Source organism: Pseudogymnoascus verrucosus (genome assembly GCF_001662655.1).
Source record: "Pseudogymnoascus verrucosus strain UAMH 10579 unplaced genomic scaffold scaffold_57, whole genome shotgun sequence".
Classification (NCBI taxonomy): domain Eukaryota; kingdom Fungi; phylum Ascomycota; class Leotiomycetes; order Thelebolales; family Thelebolaceae; genus Pseudogymnoascus; species Pseudogymnoascus verrucosus.
Window position 1 is genome coordinate 101,945 of NW_017263708.1, and position 23,509 is coordinate 125,453.

A 23,509-nucleotide genomic window follows, 5' to 3' on the forward strand; every position below is an offset into this window, starting at 1 on the left:
CATGGTTCACAGCTTGCGTCCAGAGCAAATAAATGTCGCGCTTCCCAGAGCTTCCACTATCACGAAGTGGGCGCCTTAGACAATCACAGCGCCCTGCAGTAGATAAACATTCCCATAATAAAGTACAATAAACAAAATCGCACTTTGACCTCACCCACCTTAGTAGCTTTCATCTCAACCTCAGCGCAAGACCACACTCCCTCTGGCCTGACCACCCTGCGATCCTCAGGTTTTGGCGCAAGCTCGGCGACCCATCCTGAACTCTCTCCATCTACACAAACCTCACCACCACGCCCCGCGACGCGCAAGACCACCCCAACAACCCGATCGCAAACACCGCAACCACTCCATGACATCTCGGCCCACGTGAAGCAGCGCGCATATGAATGAGGCTGCACGCAGGCCCGGGCGCGAGTCGTGAAGACGGCCACCACTCAACCACCGAGGAGCAACCGCGATAGCCACCCACCACCATCACCGCCACGACGATGGACGGCGCCGCGCCACGCGCCGCCACTGCGCCCGTCGAGGAGTACTCACCCGGCTTCGTCGTATCGCACCAGAAGCTCGAGATCGAGATCGACTTTGTGGGACGCTGCATCAGAGGCCGAACTGAAATCACGATCCTGCCCCAGCGCCGCGACCTGAGGGAACTGAGGTTCAATGCGAGACAGTGCGAGATAAAGGAGAGGGGTGTGCTGGTTAATGGGCGCGCGGCGGAGATACAATATGAGGACCCCTATGAGAGGGTGGATATCCCGGACTATATCATCCAGAACGCACATCAGCATGAGGTGCAGAAGGATAGGGTGAAGTCGTTGCGCGACTCGCGGATCGTACCGGGCGAGTTGACCATCTATATGCCCAAGTCGGTGAAAATCGAAGACATCAATCCGTTTTCGGAGCAGGCGCCGAGCGCGGTGAAGGACAGGGCGCTGGTGAATGCGAGGGCGTCGTCGGTGACTGCGAATGGGACTTCGATTACTGCCTCTACACCTATTCTGACTCCGAAATCGAGCGAAGATCAGTCAATACGTTTTGCGCCGCTGACGGTGTCGATACCGTTCTCGGTGAAGAGCTTTAGGGATGGGCTGCACTGGGTGGGCGTGCAGGATGGAGATACGAAATACCCACATGTGTATACGAGGCATTCGCTGTTTGGCGGTGTTGCGAGTTGCATATTCCCTTGCATCGACAACCCGGCGATGAGGTGCACTTGGGAGATAGTGATCAAGTGCGGGAGGACCTTGGGAGATGCCATGAGGCGGACAACACCCCTGAAAGCAAATGGGATACACTCGAATAAAAAGGGACTAGAAAACCACAGGGCCAACGGGGTTCATGGGGTTCACGGGCACTCTGAGCCTTCGGAATTTGTTATAGATCTCAGCAATGAGGACAGTCTTCTGGAGATGAATGCAGTCTGTGCAGGGGAGCTCATTCACGAAGTGCAAGACCCAAAGGACATCGCCAAGAAGATCGTTACCTACCACTGCAGCACCCAAGTTGGACCAGAACATATCGGCTTCTCCGTGGGCCCGTTTGAGCAAGTGGATCTCTCCGAATTCCGCGAGGATGAAGGGAATGATAAGCTTGGCCAGAAGGCCGTCAAAGTCTATGGCTACTGTTTACCAGGTCGTGCGGACGAGCTCAAGAACACGTGCGAGACGATGGCATTCGCTGTCGACTGGTTTTCTCTCAATTTCGGCTCCTACCCCTTTCCCGACTACAAAGTCTGCTTTGTGGACGACCAGATCTCAGATACTATATCGGTGGCAGCTCTGTCATTGTGCAGCTCGCGGCTAATAATCCCGGAAGACATTATCGACCCCGAGGTTGAGACGACACGGAAACTCATTCACGCTCTTGCTAGCCAGTGGATCGGAGTGAGCATCATTCCAAACCAGCGGAGGGACATGTGGGTTGTGGTTGGGGTATCGTACTACATCACAGATCTATGCATGCAGAAGCTTTGCGGGAATAACGACTATCGGTTCCGACAAAAGGCCAATGCGGATAAACTTGTGGACCTGGACTTTCAACGGCCGTCGATACACGCCTTGGGAGAAATCCTTCATCTGGGACAGTTCGAAATGGACTTTATGATCTTGAAGGCACCGTTGGTGCTTTTTATTCTTGACCGGCGGTTAACGAAATTGTCTGGGTCCACGGGGATTGTTCGTGTCATTTCTAGGTTACTCTACAATGCCAGTATTGGTGAGGTCTCAGACAGGGCGGTTACGACGGAGGGGTTTCGAAGGTTATGCGAGAAGATTGGACATTATAAGCTCGATGCTTTCTTCAACCAATGGATCATGGGAGCCGGGTGCCCAAGATTTCAAGTCACCCAGAAGTTCAACAAGAAGAAACTAGCGGTGGAGATGACCATCAGCCAGAAGCAAGATACTCAACCGACACAGCGAAAGCTCGAAAAGGACCAGTTTCAGAGAGAATTTAAGGAGGAAGCTTACGGAGTTTATGCAGGGGATGTTCAGCCCGTCTTCACAGGACCCATGACGATCAGGATTCACGAATCTGATGGGACACCTTACGAACATATCGTGGAGATCAGAGAAGGGATACAGAAAATTGAGATCCCTTACCACACCAAATACAAGCGCCTGAAAAGGAGTCGGCGAGAGAAAGAACGAGCTACAGCTGGCCCCGGCGTAGACATAACTTCGGAGAATCACGACGATGTGCTTCTATACTGCTTAGGCGACGTTTTGCAGTCGAAGGATGACGTGCAGGAGTGGGGTCTGGTGGATTGGGATTCAGAGATGGAGATGAAGATGGATCAAGAGTCGTACGAATGGATTCGCATGGACGCTGATTTCGAATGGATCTGCGAGCTGAGTCTGAACATGCCGTCATACATGTATCTTTCCCAGCTACAGCAAGACCGAGATGTTGTTGCTCAACAAGATTCCATGCTTTTCTTAGCTAAGAGCCCACCGCATCCTCTGGTGTCGACGATTCTAATTAGGACGCTGATGGACCGCCGGTATTTCTGGGGGATCCGGGAAATGGCCTGCAGATACCTCGCAACGCATGGTGTTGAAGCTCATAACTGGATCGGGAGAGTCCACCTCGAAAAGGCGTTCCAGAGGATGTTTTGCTACCCCGGCTCGAGCATGCCAAAGTCAAATGACTTCTCTGACAAGACGGACTACCGCATGAAACTGGCGATCCCAAAGTCTATGGCCAGAGTTCGCAACAACGAAGGCAAATGTCCTCTTGAGGCACGCCAATTCCTTCTTGACTTACTCAGATTCAACGACAACGGCAACAACGAATACTCCGATTACTACTATATCTGTACGTTGATGAAAGCCCTCACAGACTCTTTGATACCCGTCAAAAATGAGACTCCGGGCGGTATGAGCTTCAGCTTTGCAGACGAGGATGAAGAGGAACTACAGAAATTCCAGCAGGTTGCGCTCGAGGAGATCGAGAGATATCGCAGGATGGATGAGTGGATATTATCTTACCAAAACATCTACACAAAAACCGCCTTGGAGTGCAAGCGTCGCCTGATGAAGAACAAAATTACGCCTTCGGATCCTAGAGAGTTGTTTGCATACACGCACGACGGAACTATGGACCTCGTTCGCATACAAGCCTTCGATGCATTGACCGACCTCGGATATCTCTCTAGCGAACATCTTTTAAGATATTTCTTGAATGTGATGAGCACTGATGCCTCGCCTTTCGTTCGAGATCGTCTTTGCCAGATTTTGTTCTCCGGCCTGGGAGCAGTTGCGCTTGGTGAACACAGCAAAGCCGAAGCCGAACCAAAGCAAGAAGAAGACATGGATACCCTGATTGTTGAGAACGAGACATCGATGGAGGCTAAGAAAGCGCTTGTTGCGCGAACAACAAGCATAGAAGGTGCGATGAATGCGCTTAAGGAGGAGCTCGAGAAGAATGCCACTCTTAAGCAGGGGTTGTGGGATGCCGTGAGGTCGAGGCAGATTGCGGTGTCTGAGCAATCCGATTACCTTGATATATGCACCGTCCTCTACGACGCGGTAGAGTCTATGGTTGTGCGCATGAAATATCCACGGTATTGGAAAGCGAAGTATCTTGGAAAGGTGAGTTACATATTAGAATTTGTCTTCCAGTCCGACACTAACAATTACAAGGGCAAAATACGCTTCCGGCAGACTAATAAAATCCGCACTAAGCCGCGTCCTGTGGCGGTCCCTGTGGCGGCCCCTGTGAAGAAAACTGCTCCGCCCATTATCCTGGCACCACAGAGGCCTACACCATCACCTTCTGTGGCCCGGGGGGATACTATCAAGACCGAGCATGGCAGTATGAAGCCGCCCAGTACGAAGCCGCCCAGTATGAAGCCGCCCAGTATGAAGCCGCCCAAACGACCTGCACCACCCAGCTTCAGCGACAAATCCCGTCCTTCAAAAATCGTGAAGCTCCGCATGTCGCACGAAAAACTTAAACGATTTCCCCGCGGCGGCCCTGCACGATCTCCTCTACCATCATCACGACCCTCCCAATCACCCTCTCTTTCTAGACCTTCGCCTTCTCCCTCTCTTTCAAAACCCCCACGCGAGTCCCCAACACCGTCATGGTCATCAGCCTCACCCGGACCTCGCAACACCACCCCCGGAACACCCAGTTCCACAGGCCAGAAAATCCGCGTTCCACTCCCTAGCGGCGCCCGTGTGCCTCTCCCCAGCGGACCAACGCCGCCTCCACAGGCACCGGTCAAGAAACCTAGTCTCAAGATCAGGCTAAGCTTTGGGTCGAAGAAGGCGGAGCCGAAGACGGAGCCAAAGACGGAGCCGAAGTAGTGTTATAAGGACGAGAGTCCGAGAAATTTTGTTTTCATAGTACGATAGGAAATATGCCTTTGGCTGGAGCGCCGGAGCAGCTCTCATGGCGTGCTGGGCACAGTCCAGAGGTGGAATTGTAGGCTAGGCGTTGTTTTTTACACATAGAATATGGCGTCCGGAGGCGAGACTTGATGGGCGAGTCGTTTGGTAGTTAGGGATCATGCATGGATTTGGTTGCATGGCATGGCGGCGTTTGATTGTAGGAAATGGAGGATGCCATAGGTTGATGGATCTCGACCAAAATATAATAATTTCTGAATAAACTCGTTCATGTGACATGAAGATGAGCATCAGGAGCGCGCTGGTAACAGCAGATCAGGTTTGTTTGCGTACGATGACTTAGCTGCGCGATGCAAGCCCAAGCCTCTCTTCTCTCGTCTTGGGTTGTGGTCTACCGTGGCCCTGCATCTTATGTCCATCGTTGGGATTCACGTTCTGGCCCTTCTGAGCCTGCATTTGTGCTGCTCGCAGCATCTCTGCTCGCAAAGCTTCTTCTGCTGCTGCGTTCTGTCGGTCTTCATAGGACGCGACGTCCTCGTTGGTAATTGATATGGCGGTTGGCTTTCGGCGGAGCATCTTCGCGGTAGTTATTCAGAGGCGCGGAAATCGTAACAAGAAGCCAGTTATGATGCAGCCAGATGTATACTTTGAGGATATCCCAAGTGATATGAACTATGTTGTATATGTTGTGTCGTATGTTGGTGGGGAAGGTGATTGTGGTTGTCACGTCGGATGGTAGAGCCCAGCCTCGTAGCCTTGTGATCCTCATAATTAAGGTTTGCGACATCCAAATCTTTGAGCCGACCTCAGAAATATCTCAAGGTGACAACCATAGCACCACATCCGCGCCATGTTCAAGTGGCACATACAATCGGCTGTGAGCCGCAGCAGGCCGGTTGCCAATGACTTGAAAGTCGTTTCAGATGGCATCGCAGCCTCTTTACGGCAATTTCACGCCTCGGTGTCTCGGGCAGAGGGTGGTGCGTTCGAACTCCCCTGGTCCTACCAATTGCTTCATCGCATAGTATAATCGACCAATTGACCCGTGGCTAACTTGACCAGAAAAACCTAACCCTCCCGTTCGCACTCTTCGCATAACCCGCACCGCAACCGCGACGGCCGAGCTCTCGTCCCTCAAGCCCTCCAAGCCCCGCGGCGTCGACGCCCGCTCCCTCGCTGCAGCTCCGCCACGAACCCTCAACATCACTCGCACTTTTAACGATACACCACAACGAGGAGGGGGAGGCTTTCAACCCCGCGGACGAGGCGGTTTTGTCCCTAGAGGCCGCGGCGGATCTGGCGATCGTGGACGAGGCGGCTTCGTTCCCAGGGGCCGCGGCGGATTTGGCGCCGGTGGACGCGGCGGTGCTATGTCCCGTGGTCGTGGTGGTGCTAATGCCCGCGGACGTGGAAGAGGAGGTGCGAGAGGCAGCAGGGGCAAGAAGTCCCAAGGACCAAAACGAGAGGCTGAGGATTATGAGGATGTGCCGTTGTCCCCTGAGGAATTGGCATATGCGGCTGCACGGGACATGGGGGTCCAGAGAGCTGCGCTTTCGGGTACAACAACACATGCGGACCTGGAATATAATATTCCTAGTCTGGCAACAGGCTCGGCGCCTCTGGGGTTGGTGGAGACGGTACGGGATCATATAAGAAAGTTGACAGGGCAGCATGGGAATGAGCTGCTGGATGCGCGTGCTCATGCGAACCAGTACAACTACGGACGGGGCACTCTGTTCCTTGATGAGGCAGAGAAAAACAGTATTCTGGGCCCGAACTACGCTGAAGGCACCCCGAAGGAGTATAAGACCATTAGCAAGGAGGAGAGGGAGGCTATTATGAAGGCATTGGTTGGAGGCCAATATCCAAGTGTGTCCTCACCTAAGGCGGACGACATACTAGGGGGAGTGGAGATCAAGGGGAACATGAATCCTACATACTTGCCTGCAAATACTGCGTCGCTGAAGGGAAAGGTACAGCAACTTCTGCCGGTTTTAAAACCAAGGAAGAGCGCGCCGGCAAAGGCGGGTGCTAAGGCTTGAAACTGGGCTCAGGGTTGTATTATATATAGAAGTTCGGAGCATATGTAAAATATTTATTGTAGTTTTCTCGTCTGCTGTATGTCACATTTACAAAGATCACTCGTCGTTGGCAGTCAAAACATTCGCAGTAGATCATAAGTAGGTCTCGTGAGATATATCAAGGGGCCGAGAAGTGAGATTACCACTATGTTGATACTTAGCTGGTTTATTAATTGACCTTTCGAATGTGAATAATCGATAATATTGATATAAAGTTAATAACTATAACTAGTAATTTTGGACTAAATAGTAAAATGGTATCATATCAACTGTGACTCTAAAAACCCAAAATAACTCTACGAACATATATATAAAACATAATACTACACACAGAATATAATAGCCCATAACCGTGCTACACATTAAGAGTTAACTAATTATTCGTGAGTAAAGTAATCAATTCGTTCGAAAGTCTGGTTCGGACCCTGCCCAGGCTTCTGCTCCCCGCATAATTAATACTCCGAGACCCTGTCCAAAACCATGCTTCAAGCTCTCCACAACCACATCACTACAACCAATTCACAGCGAACATGCCTCCCAGGATCCAATTGCGCAGAAATGCGCTGGCGCAGATACTCACAAGCTCAAGAAGCCCCCTCAGACTCCACACACTGTAAGTACCCCTCAATTGCCCACCAGAACTCCACATGTACTAACTCCCCCAGAAGACCCAGGGCTCCCACACCCTCCACCACCGCCATCCTGCCCACCCTCTCCCTCCGCACCCTCACCACCACCCCGGCCCTCTACAAGAAAGGCAAAAACACAGCCCCCCGCGACTCTCAAAAGACCGGCACCAAAGAAGCCCCCGAAGAATGGGACCCTGAGGACTTCAGCGCCCTGCGCGCCGGCATCGTCAAAGCAAACGACAAGCTGAGCGCCGACCTCGCCAAGCTACGCACTGGCGGGCGCTTCAACCCCGAGCTCCTCGAGAACGTGCGCGTGCACCTAGACAAAGACTCTAAGAAGACGCACCGCGTGGGCGAGCTGGCGCAGGTGATCCCCAAGGGCGGGCGCAGCGTCATGCTCCTCGTCGGCGAGAAGGACCACATCAAGCCTATCATAAGCGCGATTCAAAATGCCAAGGAGCTGAATCTGCAACCCGTGCCTGACCCTCATAATTCCAGCCAGCTGAATGTGCCGCTGCCGGCACCAACTAAGGAGAGTAGGGATGCGGCGCTGGCGGCGGCGCATGATGTTGGGGAGACGGCTAAGGCGGCAATTACGGCGGCGAGAGGGGTGATGCAGAAGAAGCTGAGGCAGATGGAGATTAAGAAAACGGCGCTGCCGGATGAGTTGAAGAAGGCGCATAAGGAGATGGAGAAGATTGTCCAGGGGGCTGTGGCGGACGTGAAGAAGACCGTAGATGCGGCCAGGAAGGGGATGGAGCAGGCATAGACTTAGCAATAGCAAGGTCATATACGTCAGCGCATCTAGTTCGAGTCCAAGCAGCAGCTTGAGTCTTACATCTCGAGGGTTGAGGAGATCATCTCTGACCCAACGATGTCCCTCAAGATCAAGCGCGGACAAAAGGAGAAGATTGAGTCTGCTCTCAGCGAGGCCATGGCCCAGCTCGAGATCGAGGACTCGTCTGGTTATTCGAAGATAAATTGAAGTAAGATATCTTTATATTAAGTAGGAAATATAACAGTGTAGTTTATTAGAAACGATGAAGCATGAAATCACAATTAAACTAGTCACGTTCACATCAGAGAGGCACCGCAAGGTATATTTTTTAAGTTTTCAATTACTTGCGCATTTCGTAATTCTACAATGCGCGGAAAGGACGTGATGAAATAGTGGGAAACATCCTTGAACCACATCTCAGTCGGAACTTTTGGAACCCAGAGAACTCGAGCCAATCCAGATATGCCAGCCATGTCGTGAAATTCATGCGTCGAAATCGTTTTCCTACGCCTGGTTGCGGCCCGGGTACAATACAATCAAAACCATATTTAGCGGGTGGACAGAGCCTTGGTGACGGCGCGCTTGAGAGCCAACTCCTTCTTCTTAAGGTCATCAGCGGACGAGTCCTCGATCTCGAGCTGGGCCATGGCCTCGCTGAGAGCAGACTCAATCTTCTCCTTTTGTCCGCGCTTGATCTTGAGGGACATCGTTGGGTCAGAGATGATCTCCTCAACCCTCGAGATGTAAGACTCAAGCTGCTGCTTGGACTCGAACTTCTTGGAGAAAGCCTCGTCGGTGGACTTGAACTTCTCGGCCTCGCTGATCATGTTGTCGATCTCAGCGGAAGAGAGCTTACCAACAGAGTTGGAGATGGTGATGTTGGCGCTGCGGCCGGAGGTCTTCTCAGTGGCGGTGACCTTAAGGATACCGTTGACATCGACCTCGAAGACGACCTCAAGGACGGCCTCGCCAGCCTTCATCGGTGGGATAGGAGCAAGGGTGAACTCTCCGAGGGAGGTGTTGTCCTCGCAGTTCACACGCTCACCCTGGAAGACAGGGAACTGAACGGTCTGCTGGTTATCAGCGACGGTGGTGAAGGTCCTCTTCTTAAGGGTAGGGACAGTCTGGCCACGGGCAACGACTGGGGCGAAGATGTTACCCTCCATGGCAACACCAAGGGAGAGAGGGACGACATCCAAAAGGAGGAGGTCGGCGGTCTCGGCAGAGGTGGCCTTTCCGGAGAGGATACCAGCCTGGACGGCGGCACCGTAGGCAACAGCCTCATCGGGGTTGATGGACTTCTCGAGCTTCTTGCCGCCGAAGAAGTCGCTGAGGAGCTTCTGTATCCTTGGGATACGGGTGGAGCCACCAACAAGGACGATCTCGTCAACCTTGCTCTTCTCGATGCCAGAGTCCTTGAGGACCTGGGCAACTGGGTCCAAAGTGCCGTTGAAAGCCTTGGAGTTGATGTCCTCGAAACGAGCACGGGTGATCTGGGCGTTGAAGTCCTCGCCGTCGAAAAGGGAGTCGATCTCAACAGTGGTCTGGGCACCGTTGGAGAGAGTGCGCTTGGCACGCTCGCAAGCAGTGCGGAGACGACGGAGAGCACGTGGGTCACCGGACATATCTATTTATTTTGTTAGTATAAAATTCAGAATAAAACTTAGCAAGTATAAAATATGGAGTCAGTCTCTCAGGCAGGGACTGTGTATCACAGTTACCCAGAGGCAATAGACAGTTCGTAAACCCCATCGACACCTTGGGTATTACCAGTAACCCTGGGACAAGGAATAGTTTACAAACTCCATCGCCACTTTGGGTATCAGTTACCCAGAAGCAAAGAGTAGTTTGAAAACCCCGTCACCAGTTTGGGTATTGCCAGTTACCCAGAGGGAAGGAGCGGTTTGCAAACGCCATTGCCACTTTTGGTAACACTAGTTACCCAGGGGCAAAAAAAATTGCACTCCCTGTCGCCGCTGTGGGTATTCGCAGCAACTAGGAATAGAATAAAAGCAAAAGAAGCACTAACCCTTCTTCGTCTTCCTGAAGAACTCCTTCTTGAAGTGCTCAAGGAGGTTGGTATCGAAATCCTGTCCACCCAAGTGGGTGTCACCAGCAGTAGCCTTGACGGTGAAGACACCACCCTGGATGTTCAGGAGGGAGACATCGAAAGTTCCACCACCGAGATCGTAGATGAGAACGTTACGCTCCTTGGCGGACTTTCCGGCACCGAGACCGTAAGCAATGGCGGCGGCGGTAGGCTCGTTGATGATACGGAGAACGTTGAGGCCAGCAATGGCACCGGCGTCCTTGGTAGCCTGACGCTGGTTGTCGTTGAAGTAGGCTGGGACAGTGATGACGGCCTTGGAGACCTTCTTGCCCAACTTGACCTCAGCAACCTCCTTCATCTGTAGAACGGCTTGGTTAGATCTTGGAGACTGTTGTTGGGTGTGATTCAATTACGAACCTTGGTGAGAACCATGGAGGAGATTTCCTGGGGGGAGAAGGTCTTGATCTCTCCGAGATACTCGACCTGAACACTGGGCGATCCATCGACGTCCACGATCTTGAAAGGCCAGGACTCGGAGTCGGTCTTAACATGAGGATCATCGAAGGGGCGGCCAATGAGACGCCTATAGGTCGTTAGAAAACGTTCTTCATATGTTCTTGGTTGGATTTTGCAACTTACTTGATATCAAAGACAGTGTTCGTTGGGTTCATGGCAGCCTGGTTCTTGGCCGACTCACCGATCAAACGCTCCTTGTCGGTGAAAGAAACGAAAGATGGGGTGGTGAAGCTACCCTGCTCGTTGGCAATGATCTCAACGGTGGCGCCCTCGTAGACAGCCACGCAAGAGTAGGTGGTGCCCAGATCGATGCCGACGGCACCATCGTAAACTTCGTCAGCCATGTTGGAGTGTAGTGAGGTGGTGGTGAATTGGAGGAGGATGGGTTGTGGATGTTGAGGGAAGAGAAGAAATCGAATATTTCGGGAACGGTTGGTCAAATATCCGACCTCTGAACTTTTTTGAGTGGGAGCCGCTAGAGCTAATCTTCGCCTAGCGGCTGGTTGCCCCACTTATGGATTTTTCTTAAAACTAACCCATAGCGGCTTCACTTTTTCAGACGATATTTAATCGGTTCGGCCAATCAGACGGCGTTCAATGGAAAAATAAATCAAAATAACGATTAATATCTATCAGAACTACTCGTGTCGCCCGAAGTATGTAGAGAAACTGTGCAATGCGGCGGCGATTATAGTAGCCATAGTTAAAATAATGGCATTCAGTCTCAGAGCTGCAATCAATGGGCCAGTCACTCATACGCAGAGATAAAAGAATAATTTCTATCAGCATAAATAACTGGTATGAATCCTCTGGTAAGGCCGTCCGTCTTCAGACTTCTAGAAATTAGGAGTATAGAATTTAAATATTTGTTTCTTCTGTTAAACGCCACATAGAATTTAATTAGTTAAATCATTTCATTAATCGGTTATCATTTTTGCCACCATTTCATGTATTGGTCCTGCACGGAATTTTATTTTCGAGCTAAATAATCTCATTGAACTGTTTTCATTCTTGCCACTTAGAGCAGCAGGGCCATCTATTCTGTACACTATGACTGAAGGCCTCGTTTTGGATCTTCATTAAAACCAACTCCGCCCATGCCATCAAGTTAAGAAACAAATCCAGATACCCAATCCCCCATTAAACTCCCAATAACTAGCCCAGTACCTGCCCAAGACTTCATCTGTATGCTGGTTGTACAAGTTCAAACAAGCCGCCAGCATACCGCAACGGCGGTGGCCATGTACCCTTCTATCTCAATAGATTCGCAAATATAGTGACCTTCTCAAGCTCGACTTCCTGACCAATGGCCGCCCTCGACGCTCCCTTGGGAAGTGCAGCAATAAGTTCCACCTCGATCCTGTTCACTCCTGGCAGAAGGCGTGCTTCAAACAGAGGGTTCTTGTGATCGATTGGCTGCCCTGGCACCTGCGGCATTGCGACTAGGCGTTGTGTGCCCGAGGTCACAAAGAGCTTGTGTTGGCGCTCCATCAACGAATTGGCAATCGTCGGCTTTATCTGTAGGTAGTAGTGTGTATGCGGCAGATTAATCGTGATGCTTTGCTGTGTCATCGTCGGCGACGGCGGGAGGTCCATGTGGAAATGGCGGGTTAAGTGGAGTCCGGGGTGGGTGGATAGATGCAGGTTGGTTATCATAGAATCAGATGCATCTAATATAGTCAGTTTCGGATTGTTTATGTAGGACGAAATAGGCTTACCTTTTCCTGGAAGACGCCACTTGGAGTCGAATGTTGGAACTGGCGGGGGTTGATATGGAGAAGGCTGTATGTGCCCGTAACCTGGGGTTGTGCCGTTCAGATGATGTCCATTCACCGCCACTGCAGGACCAAGTCCAGTAGGAGGCGCCATAGAGACGCCATTGATTTGCGTAGCTGGTAACCCCTGGACGCCGGCCACTGAGGAGGGTTGCATCGCAGGGGATGGCCGATCCTCGCTTTTTACTGGCGCAGATACCGACAGCGTGGGCGAGTTTACAGATCCAGATATGCTTCTTCCTCTATCGATATGGGCAACTGCCGAAGCTGGGCGGACCGAGCCGCCAGGTGCAGCTTCCCTCGACGAAGCACCATTTGCGAGGGGAGTTGGGGGCGTTTCCCTGGGTGACTCAGCAGGGCTTCCTTTGGCACCCATACGTAGCATTATCTTGGTCCCAGCTTCTGGAGCCGAAACCTTCAACTTGAGCTTTTGCTGGGGTGGCTCTTGGACGACCTTCTTCGCTGCGGCAAGGCGTTTGTTGAAGAAAATCTTTGGTTGTAAATTAGTATCAGATATGAATAGACCTGCGGTTTAGCTTACCTCGAGATTGTCAGCAAGTGCGGAGATGGCGCTTCCATCTTCATTGTAATGCTTGGCATTCTTCCAAATAGATGAAACCTCCTCTTCGAAGGCATCCCAGCTTTTGAAATCCGACGTGCCAATAGTTTCACTTCTGGTGTGGCTACCGCGTATGTGTTTTCTCAGCGTATTGAAGCTGACAGGATGCGGGATTACTTGATAGTAATCTTTGAGCTTGCGATCTGGAAGTTTGATAAACGGCTCGAAGGTTGGATACTCATCACTACATCGCAAGTTAGTGCTGATTCTCAAACGAAATCTAGAAGACGTACTCTTCATCCTCCTTGTAGTGAGTCAGCTCTTCCACGATTTTCTCTTGTGCTTGCTGGAAGTTAAGACCATTGAACGAACCGCCGACTTTGACGACTCCATCCTGCCCACCAGGAGTGGAAGTGGCTCGTCGCTGTCTCTCTAGCTCGAACGCTGCGGGGTTCTTCGGTGGACGCCCTGGCCTTCGTTTGGCGGAACCAGGGACAGCAACCTCTGAGGTAGGTGTCATGGAAGCTTCTATTTCCGTGCCCGTCACCTCATGGTCACTTTCGCCTTCTGCGTCAATATCTTCCACTGCAATCGCAGTAGTACCGTCGTCAGGAATCGGTGTCGGGAAAGACTGGTATTTAGGGTCCTTATATGCTGGGTTCTTCTTTTGCATGAAAGCCGTAACAATTTTGCGGATCCGCTCAGCATCTTTGTGTATCAGGGACTCTCTTTCGTTGTAGTCTTTGGCATTTTGGACCAGACGTTTCCAGTAACTCTCCAACGATGTAAGCGTAGGGAACTCGCGGTTGTTCAGCTTGGCCTCAATCATATCGATGGCGATGGGCATTTTTGTCCTTTTGAAGTAATCGGGAATGGCATCTCTACTGGGTAGAGTGAGGAAGTCATTAACTGCAGGTCGTCCTCTGTTGACAATTAGCATGGACCCCTCAAGGAATGTCGTCTTGATAGTAATGCGTTATGTTCAGAGATGGACAATGTGGGTTATCATTGTCGATAAGACACCCTCCTCATGGATATGTTGTATCGGAGCTTTTCTTACCTTTTGTCTCTGGTATTCTTAATCTGTTCCAGCAATTCCAAGCCAACTTGGGACGTTGATTCTGACGTCTCGCCATAACTGGAAACCGAATCCTAGAAGAGAAAACCATATTAGCAGCTGGCTTAATTACTTCTGTCCCGTACGGGTATCTGTGGAGAGCTTCGGTAGAGTGCGTTTAACTCGAGGAGCCCATCGACCTCCGTTTGATAAGGCCCAAGGTGGAGTGGGAGCAAGCAGCCATGCGTCATTGGCAAGTATTTCCCCTGTCGCAACCCATCCGTCCCTCCAATTCAACAACAAATTTACATCGCAACGGGGCCAGCAACAACAAGGAACAGTAGGCTTACTGATACTTTACGCCTCTTTGCGCCGCGATCGTCCAATTCATCTGCCGTAGATGCAGCACCGTTGGCCTTGCGCTTCGAATCCATTGTTGCGCCGTGCAATCGGTGTCGCGTAAAGTTGGCGATTACGACACGCACGGTATCGGAGCTTTTCGAGTATGTTGCGCCAGTCAATGAGTCGAATTGTAACTGGCGTCAACGGGGTGAACCGCGCAAAGATGGGGTTTGACGCGATTATTGTGGTAGGGATGATCGGAATTGGAGAGGTTTCGACGCGCGCACGGCAAGGCGAAGGCGACAGAGCTCCAGAATCGTCCCGTTCAAGACAAGAGAATGTCTGTGCACAACAGATGTGTTCTCACTTTGCGTTTGAAGAACCGTTAATGTTTATAGAGTACGAGAAATCCGATGATAGACTCCGAATAGCCTCAATTTCCAAATATATATTTATATATATCGTATATACGACACCTGTCTGAAGCTCTCGCCAGGCTGTTTTGTGTGGGTAGAGCATAGACAGTATGGTCATGTGACTTCGCTATCAATTGCCCCAACGCCAATCAGGCCTCAGGCACACATCTGATAAGCAGGCACCGAAGTAAACAAAAGAACCCCGAAAAGGAATTCGATATATAGAGAATCCCAACGTTTATTTTTGTGTTTCACCGTTTTGTTGTATTCTGGCCTTTTTAACTGTGATCACGACTTTTTCAACATTACGCCCTTTGATTCGCGCCTCATAGACGCCCTGAGACGTAGTTCATCCGGTAAACCGGTTGGAGGTTCCATTCCCCCACCCCCACTGTTCCTGTTGGCTAGGAAAGCGCATACATACAACGTCCCAAGCCCACCAAACTTCTCCCACTCACCAGGGATCCCTCACTCCTCACGGGCACGACCTCAACGCTCCCGCCGAGCACTCAAGAATCTGTCTACTGCCTGCCTCATCGCTATAGCAGTTACTCAACTCGACATTGTCCAGTTCGACTGAACCTGCGTCTACCTGCGACCTCATCGCGTTGGGTAGTTCACCAGCCGTCAAATACCCCACCTTGGTAAACAAACATGGCGGACACGGATTACAACAGACGGAACAAGGCACCACGACCTCTGTCGGAGGCCGAAAAGGAGCGCCTGGAGGAATATATCGACTCAATTCACTACTCTCCTCGGTACGTTCTGTCGCCCACAACCCCGCACTATAGACGCGGGGCAGATTCAAAAACATGTGGGAGCACGTTGGTGTGTAAACAGGCACTAATACCCAATCCAGTTATTCCGACGATGACTACGAATACAGACATGTTCAACTACCAAAGGCTATGCTGAAGGCCATCCCAAAAGAATATCATGATCCGTCAAAAGGGACCTTGAAATTGCTCTGGGAAGAAGAATGGAGAGCGATAGGTATTACCCAGGTACGGAGATATACCCCCCCACCCCCACAGTTATATAACCGTTGCTAATACTTTAATTACAGAGTCTAGGATGGGAGCATTACGAGGTGCACGAACCGGAACCACATATCCTCTTGTTCAAGTAAGCTTCCCACCGTTCTGAAACCGAAAAAAAAAGGAAGCATCCTAACAATCCCCAGACGCCCGATCAACTACGTGCCCCCGGCACAATGAGCCCACCCTCCTCTTTAAATAGACACTACGGCGTTCATCAACAGCGGTGCCGCTCGCGGCGGCTCTAGATTTCAGCACGAAGCGGAGTTCGGAATTCACAATCAGCATATTTTTTGCATGCGTGTGCGTCGACGAGTTTTCGACGCCTGACATCATGTCCCTCGTCATCTCGAAAATGGACTTCCAGCTGACACATACTGGGTTATTCTTCGAATAAGTATTGTCTTGTGTATCAAACCAGTGCGTTAAGACGGGTTTTTATGACAGATATTTCTGAATTCAATGATGGAACTATGCTTAAAGTGCCTTCGGTGAATCTCCAGTGCTTTGCATCTGGATTTGTTGGACTGATGTCTATGTGAATCTCCCGTGGCCTTGGAAATATCCGACTTTTATTGCCTCTGCCTGGACCCTGGCTACGACCCCTCGGATAAGACTGCTCCCTTTACCTTTCCTTCCCCTGCCCCGGCAACAGCTCACCAGATCCAAAGCACTATATCTTAAAACCCTCTACCATCATCCTCATTGACCACTCCACCACTCCACCCTCTCATTATCTCTTCACTTTCTTTCTTTGCCTGAAAAGCATAGGAGTATATACAACAAGACACAATTTCACTTGCATGGCACTTCTCATTTCAGGAGGTGAATCTCATCGCATTTCCTGCTGGTATATATGCCTGCATTACCCCTCCAACCCTGGCATCATAATTCCTGGGTCCTTCCTCAAGTCTGCTCCTGTTGAGACTGGCGACACCCGCGCACCATCTTCAAAAATCATCGCAAATGCATCCATAAATCAATAAACCAAATAACTCGCTGCCCATTGCTCCCGAATTATTCCTGGCCCTTTTCGCAACCGTTCCCAGAGTGGTAAAGATTCGCCGGTGCCTATGTCTTTGGCCGTATAATATCCATCTGCCGCATAATTCCCATGTCCATCAATTCACCATATAACGCCCATGCCCATCAATCCGCCGTGCAATGCCGAGACCCATCTATCCACCGTGCGACGCACTGAACACATCAATCAAGTCATGGTTCTCAATCCCCAGCTGCCACTCAGTTAGCCACACATCCCACTCTCACCCCCCACCCCCCCTCCAACATAAAAAAAAGCCCAAAACAAACTCACCTGCCTCGCCGTCAAAGGCTTATAGTAATCAATCCTCATATTATCCGGCAAGTAGAAGAACAGATCCCAAGCCATGAACCTCCCCCCCCAATCGTTTCTCCAAGTCTCCAAACACCAATCAATCGCATGTTTCATGATCGTGTCCGGCCCAATCTTGAACACCAGCTCCTTGCGCGGTCCATGGCGGAATGTCACGTACATGGCCTCTTGGCTGCCGTGGGAGAGGTCGAAGTCGTGGGGGATCGCGATGGGTTGGCCGATGAATTGGTTGGCTTTGAGTTGGGTGGCGAGGAGCTCGATGAGTTGGGGGCCTTGGCCGTTGGCGAGGGCGGCTTGGATGATGGCGAGGGGGTCGGTGGGTGAGTTGCTCCTGCTGCGGCTGGAGGGGGCGGAGAGGACGGCCATTGTGGTGGAAGTGTTGGGGTTGAAGTGAGGTTTTGGTGGATGTGTTGTTGGTATAATGGCTTGAGTTGTGGAGGTTGGTATGGTATGTAGGATGATAGAAGCTGAGGAGGATCGAGGACCTGAATTTATACTCGTCTCGGACTCGGCTGGTTAATGTAGGCACCCACTGCCTGGACCTTTCGAAACGATCTGAGACAAAGAAGTAAAGAGGAGAAGAGGTGAAGAAAGCCGGAGCTGTTTCTATCTGTCTGTGTCCGTGTTGTGGAAGACTGGAGACTTGAATTTATATTGGCCTCAGACTTGCTTGGTTTAGGCTTCAACTGCTTCAACTTCTTCGAGACGGCCTGAGAACCTGGGAATAAAGAATGGAAGATGTGAAGAAAGGTGTAGCTGTCTATATATGTTTGTGTCCGTGTTGTAGAAACTCAAAGGGACCTCCAAGATCTTGGTGGAAGTTGCGGTTAGGCAAAAGTCAGTCTGTGGAAGACTGCAGCAATTTATATTACTTCGCGAGCCTGGTCAAGAACTTGTAGGAAAGTATTTTGAAAGAAAAATAGCTTCCCCTTGTAATATAGGAAGGCAAGAAAAATAGCTGTCAGATATCCCAAGGCATGGACACAGTGGTAGCAGAGTATAATATTATAACCCATGAGATGGAATGGTAAGAGCGGATATCTATCTTTCATTTCCAAAATTCCGAACAGACGACTGGTTCTCCCAAGAACCGCATATATACTTTATCTCCCACCCCCCATCTTCCCCCCCGTTGATAGTTTATGAGTTTCTTTCAACATACTATGTATCTCTATCCCACCCACCCAAAAAAACGCCATCGCTGATGCAAACCGAACCCAAAATATTTCCCATTTCCCAGAAAATCCCCCCTCTTTTGGCGTAATAAAAGTAGAAAGGGCGAGCCGCCCTAATAGAACTCCTCTGGGGCTGGGACGCGTTTCCAACCCCAGGTGCGCATCGGAATGGGGAGACCGATGTAGTTGTGCCATAGGCGATTGAGCTCATTTGTGAAGATGTGCCATCTGTTTTGGTGTTAGTTACTCTTATCTATAGTGATATCCGTGAAGATAGAAAGGGGAGCAAACTTACGCAACCTTGGGAAACCCAATCCACTGCTTAAAGATATATATCACGATTCGGTAAATGAGCCACGTCTCATTGCAAATCGCCTCCCACACCGTCTCCTCCGTGGTATCCCGGAGCCTACGATGATCACCAATGACCTTCTGGATATCCTCATCCTCATCCTCATCCTCATCATCCTCAGCCATCTCTCGGCGTTCCTTCTCCGTCATCTCACTCGTATCCTTGAAGCTCTTCCCCGGCACCTGCTGTCTCCCCAGCCTCTCCCGATCCGTAATCACATGATACTTCTCCCCCTTTCCTTTCTCCGCTGCGCTATCTTCGGCATCAACCAGGTCTCTGAACTTGCTAACCGCGTTCAGAGAGCTGCTGATCCTAGCGAGTGTGTTGAACAGAGCCACCAGCTCCGTCCGCTTCAGTTGCGGCGCAACTTGCAGATCACCCTCCAGCGCGTGCGGGTTGTCAAACTCAAACAGAACCTTCAGCGCCGTACCGTAGCCGTTTGTCTGCAGCTTTCCCCACAGACGGCACTTATCGCACCCAACACAGTCCATCAAACGGCTAATATTGCGGAAACGGTTACGGAAGTCCTCTTTCAAGCTCGGTCCCTCGCCATTAACAAACATCAAGCTCTCATCGAAGATATTCGGCTCACGGGCCGCCTGAGCTGAGATGGCGAGGACTTTGCTCTTCGTTTCCGCATCCTGCGTGGGGTCACCTGAGCAGTACGTGTAATCGTTCAAATACGGTCCCAGCTTAGCCACGGCGCGTACGACGAGGGCGTAGTTGAAGTACAGGTTCGAGATGCGCTCCGGGTGCTCGTGCAGCCTCTCACGGTAGCAAGTCAGATTCGGACCCCATTGGCCAGTAAGCTGGTTGAGCGAGTCCTGGCAGATATGTGCGCTGATACTCGCGTGCATACCCGACACCACGCGGTAGAACACGCGCTTCTCCAAGCACTCATCCTCATTCTCGAAGCCCGTCTCAGCGCTCGGTGCATTTCCCAGTAGCGGAGCATGCTTCGCACCGCCCTGCATCACGAACTTAAGCTCGTTGGCGGCGGGGAACTGCATGCTGGCGGTCTTCGGCTTGCCGAGAGACGCGGACTTGGGGAAGGACGAGCGGCTGAAGCAGTTCTCGCGGTATATGGCGTCCCAGACTTGGTTTGCGCTCGCGCCGCCGTATCCGGTGAAGCGCTCTGGGTTGTCGACTAGACTCACGTAGTCGCCCTTGGCTGTGGCGGACTCGTCTTCTGGTACACAGTAGTCCCTGCTATCGCACTCGTCGTCGTATTCCATCACGCAACTCTCCGCTGTGTCCTCTCCCAGCATGCCCTGTAGCGGCCTCTCGGGACCGCGCTCGGCTTGTTGCTTTCGTCCGGGGTGAACGGCTTTTGGTCCTTGCAGCTTTGATAACTCCTCCGCGCGCCAGACAAGTGGTATATCCTCCTCGTTATCGAGTGTGTTTACGGCGCAGGCAATGTTGCCGCACATGCTGCTTTCGTCGTTCCAGAAGGGACATTGCTTATTAAATAGGTTGAGGCGGTAGTATGCAAAAAAGTCGGTGTGCTTGGTGAGATCCTCGACCGCGGGGCTGATCGCCTTGTTTAGATTGTCGATTGTAGAGTAGGAGGCGCATGCATCGGAGACAATTGCCTTTGGGTGGATCTGTAGGTGGTCAGAGTGGCAACGCAAGGATGGACGGTAAGGGATGGGCTGGACTTACGGCGCATTCGTCGGCGGCTTCGGGGAGGATGTTTCTCGCGACTGCTTCGCTGTTTGCATCTGACGTATGCAAGAGCGCAAACACAGCGAGGTAGAAGAGTTGTGCTGCTGTCCTCATGGTGGCGATGGGGATTTTTTCTGGCGACGCAAGGCCAGCACCTTTACAATTGGGAACTCGTGAAGCGCCCGGAGTCTCTGGAAATGACGCAGATGGCTGTTTCCAGATTGTAAAGTTTCCAGCGGACTGGCAGTGTATATATCTATTGATCCCTCAATTTAGACCTGTCGAAAGATCTCAAAGAAAGTGCTTCCAATCCAATTAAGGTCCAGGAATTTGGGGCGTGGCTCAAAGCGGTATAACTTTCGAGAAAGTCACTTAAACTTAAAAAGTACAGAACCAAACTCTTCAATCATAAATGGCCGGCATGGTATTGAAAATGGGGAAAATATAAATACAAAAGAGTGATTTCAAATCGGAAATGTTGTGTTTACAAAGCCAGGGTAATTTAGTCCTGTACCTTTCGCTTCAACGTGTCCATTCCTACCGTCTGATAATCTGATTCAAGGCCCGGCGGGAGGGTCGGACGACGGATTAAAGGTCCCGCCACCAAGTGGCGATCACCAACCGACCAATCACTCAACACAGATGATCCAGCCACCACCCCCGTGCCTGAATTCACAAGTGTAACCAGTTAACTTATATGGAACTTATTGTTTATTGCCGCCAATGGCTATTTTCAAATTTATTTAATCAATGCCCGTACTAATATTAATACAATTGCCCGCGGACTTCAAGAATGCTCAAATAATTCCAGCTGACAAGCTCTAAAAGCAACGTGGCTTCTTCTCATATTGTATCACTCGTGCCACAGCCCATCACTAATCGTACATCGCGACGGGTAGTGCCAATATGAGTGAGTGCCACGTAGGAAAGAATATTCCGACCCCATATCCCAATAAGTACTTCACTTGCCTACCCCGCGCTCTTCCCCGCCCCCTAATGACGGTACTGGAGCCATGACCTCGCTGGTGCTTGGCAGTGAGATCAACTCTAGGGGCAACTATAAAGCACATCTCGTGACATAGAAGCTGACTGAAGAGTGAACAGTCATAGGAGCTGATATAGATGCAATGCTTTTTGAGCACTTCACTCTTCAGTTGGCTTTTTGTTCTTTCTTAAGCTCCCAAATCGGCGTTTGATACCATCACCGAATTTGCGCCCTATAGAGCTTGGTCTCCCGTTTCTCTCAAACTCCGGATACCTCGCAGCATCCGATGGCGAGCCCCGTTGCTCAGGTCCAATGCTGCTGGTACTTCGCTGATGAGACGACGGCCTTGACCTTGGTGTTGGTTGCATTTCGTAGACAAAGTTGTTCTCCGAGGCAATCCTCCTATGACTAGGCCCCTTGCCCCTTGCTGCGTCGGCAGAAAACGACGGCTCGCCCTTTCCTTTATAATCTTCTGGTAGGTATTTCTAATTTCATCGTTAGTGATCCTATCTGGCATGCACATTAAAAGTTAAGTGGACTTACTACTCCATCCCATCTTTTATAGGCCCCACCAGGCGCGTCAGAGTCCCTCATTAAGTCATCACCCTCGGTGTAGTCCATGACCTGCCCAGATTCGAGTCGTCCCCCAGGAGGCACAATGCCGACCCCATACAACGGAACATGCCTGCGAAGCGCATCTTCGATGTTCTCCTGGGGAGTAGCTTTCAATGCCTCTGCATTTGATGAACGAACTGCATCGATAGGACTCTGATACTTGCTCGTATTCCTTGCGAGGAGAGTGGCATCGTAAGGTCCTTCGTGATGATAGAGCTGGTCCATGGAAGCATCCAAGCTATCGATAAGGTCTGCTCGAGGGAGATGCTTTTTCTTCAGATGTGGCGCTTGGCTGGCCAACTTATTCTGTTTCCTAATCACATCAAGAGGTCGGTGGGACACATCTCCAGGGTACCTCTGGCTCAGAGAACCATGGCGTTGTCTTGGAGGTCCCCTCGGGAGTGGTTTGTCGTTGAGAGCCTGACCTCCCTGGGCTTGCTGGCCGACGTCGATTAGGGGTTGCTGAGGTTGGGGATCACGGAATGGGTTTCTCGATGATAACTTGGACTGAGATGACCTCGTCGAGGCCGGAGGGGTTGGCGTGAGTTTCTTGTCCAACGTGGACCCAAAGTGAGTCCCCGGGCCTGTGAGCTGGCTGGGCTCTGGAGCCGTGAGAGGGTCAAGGAGATACTTCGACGCCTGGAACAGTCACTGTCAGCGATCATTGCAAGCAAAACTACCATATGCACGCACCGAAGGGGAAGCTTACCCAGTCTTTATCTTCAGATGTGCTACCCATGTCTGTAGCTCTCTTGAGAGTAGAAGCTAGCCGGAGTGCTGAATTCAATATGTGATGTCGTAGACGATTTGAGTAGAGCTGCCTATTTCAATGCCCAATATCCGATGCCTGATGGCGTCTCTCACACGGGTTTATTGGGTTGGTAACAGCTCTTTTGTAGAGACAGTGAATGGATATTCTAGTTGAATCGAGATGGCGGAGTCAGAGAGATTATGGAGTAGAAATTAGACTTTTTAGGAGTGTCTATACAATATGATATATGGGTGAGAATGGGATGGAACGGCGGGGGGGTGTGACGAAGTATTTAGTTGGGAGAGGAGGTAAAAAAGATGTATCCGGCCCTGGCTGGACACTGTCACCGATCCGATTTCCCAGCCATGTAGATGTACTTACACTATCTAAGCTAGACAGGTATATGTTTGGTGTTGGGCATTGCAGGATGGTACTTTCCACTTCTAACAATATGAAGTCACTCCTGATGTCATATCTCAGTTTCCGGGCCTTGGCCAAGATGTTGGCAAGACA

The 23,509-nt window shown here is 50.9% G+C and overlaps 9 protein-coding genes across 9 annotated transcripts; 4 read left to right on the forward strand and 5 right to left on the reverse strand.

Moving 5' to 3' along the window:
• The first annotated feature begins 34 nt into the window (after positions 1-34).
• On the forward strand, positions 35-5,075 carry TAF2 (Transcription initiation factor TFIID subunit 2). The gene is made up of 2 exons (XM_018278564.2): positions 35-4,094; positions 4,146-5,075. Exons 1-2 carry the CDS (start codon positions 489-491, stop codon positions 4,812-4,814), a joined length of 4,275 nt encoding a protein of 1,424 aa, XP_018126483.1. The 5' UTR covers positions 35-488; the 3' UTR covers positions 4,815-5,075.
• Positions 5,076-5,672: 597 nt separating this feature from the next.
• Positions 5,673-7,011, forward strand: VE01_09149 (uncharacterized protein). The gene is made up of 2 exons (XM_018278565.2): positions 5,673-5,836; positions 5,919-7,011. Exons 1-2 carry the CDS (start codon positions 5,707-5,709, stop codon positions 6,896-6,898), a joined length of 1,110 nt encoding a protein of 369 aa, XP_018126482.1. The 5' UTR covers positions 5,673-5,706; the 3' UTR covers positions 6,899-7,011.
• A 392-nt stretch (positions 7,012-7,403) lies between these two features.
• VE01_09150 (uncharacterized protein) lies at positions 7,404-8,617 on the forward strand. The gene is made up of 2 exons (XM_059464037.1): positions 7,404-7,550; positions 7,603-8,617. The coding sequence occupies exons 1-2, from the start codon at positions 7,468-7,470 to the stop codon at positions 8,333-8,335; spliced, it is 816 nt and encodes a 271-aa protein (XP_059319346.1). The 5' UTR covers positions 7,404-7,467; the 3' UTR covers positions 8,336-8,617.
• Positions 8,618-8,666: 49 nt separating this feature from the next.
• SSB1 (Heat shock protein ssb1) lies at positions 8,667-11,324 on the reverse strand. Its single transcript, XM_018278567.2, has 4 exons — positions 11,034-11,324; positions 10,812-10,977; positions 10,374-10,752; positions 8,667-9,971 (listed from the first exon to the last, which is right to left on the reverse strand). The coding sequence occupies exons 1-4, from the start codon at positions 11,252-11,254 to the stop codon at positions 8,893-8,895; spliced, it is 1,845 nt and encodes a 614-aa protein (XP_018126509.1). The 5' UTR covers positions 11,255-11,324; the 3' UTR covers positions 8,667-8,892.
• A 500-nt stretch (positions 11,325-11,824) lies between these two features.
• On the reverse strand, positions 11,825-15,230 carry VE01_09152 (uncharacterized protein). The gene is made up of 6 exons (XM_018278568.2): positions 14,652-15,230; positions 14,305-14,396; positions 13,538-14,167; positions 13,227-13,488; positions 12,629-13,175; positions 11,825-12,580 (listed from the first exon to the last, which is right to left on the reverse strand). Exons 1-6 carry the CDS (start codon positions 14,733-14,735, stop codon positions 12,162-12,164), a joined length of 2,034 nt encoding a protein of 677 aa, XP_018126510.1. The 5' UTR covers positions 14,736-15,230; the 3' UTR covers positions 11,825-12,161.
• Positions 15,231-15,713: 483 nt separating this feature from the next.
• Positions 15,714-16,761, forward strand: CKS1 (Cyclin-dependent kinases regulatory subunit (Cell division control protein cks1); the record flags this gene model as incomplete). The annotated part of the gene is made up of 3 exons (XM_059464038.1): positions 15,714-15,820; positions 15,922-16,066; positions 16,129-16,761. 3 exons carry the CDS (start codon positions 15,714-15,716, stop codon positions 16,189-16,191), a joined length of 315 nt encoding a protein of 104 aa, XP_059319347.1. The 3' UTR covers positions 16,192-16,761.
• A 516-nt stretch (positions 16,762-17,277) lies between these two features.
• On the reverse strand, positions 17,278-17,819 carry VE01_09154 (uncharacterized protein; the record flags this gene model as incomplete). Its single annotated transcript, XM_018278570.1, has 2 exons — positions 17,278-17,334; positions 17,415-17,819. The coding sequence occupies 2 exons, from the start codon at positions 17,817-17,819 to the stop codon at positions 17,278-17,280; spliced, it is 462 nt and encodes a 153-aa protein (XP_018126502.1).
• Positions 17,820-18,533: 714 nt separating this feature from the next.
• ERO1 (endoplasmic oxidoreductin-1) lies at positions 18,534-21,362 on the reverse strand. The gene is made up of 3 exons (XM_018278571.2): positions 20,643-21,362; positions 18,924-20,584; positions 18,534-18,856 (listed from the first exon to the last, which is right to left on the reverse strand). The coding sequence occupies exons 1-3, from the start codon at positions 20,757-20,759 to the stop codon at positions 18,742-18,744; spliced, it is 1,893 nt and encodes a 630-aa protein (XP_018126505.1). The 5' UTR covers positions 20,760-21,362; the 3' UTR covers positions 18,534-18,741.
• VE01_09156 (uncharacterized protein) lies at positions 21,363-23,497 on the reverse strand. Its single transcript, XM_018278572.2, has 3 exons — positions 22,955-23,497; positions 22,174-22,884; positions 21,363-22,115 (listed from the first exon to the last, which is right to left on the reverse strand). Exons 1-3 carry the CDS (start codon positions 22,982-22,984, stop codon positions 21,789-21,791), a joined length of 1,068 nt encoding a protein of 355 aa, XP_018126506.1. The 5' UTR covers positions 22,985-23,497; the 3' UTR covers positions 21,363-21,788.
• Between the last annotated feature and the right edge of the window lie 12 nt (positions 23,498-23,509).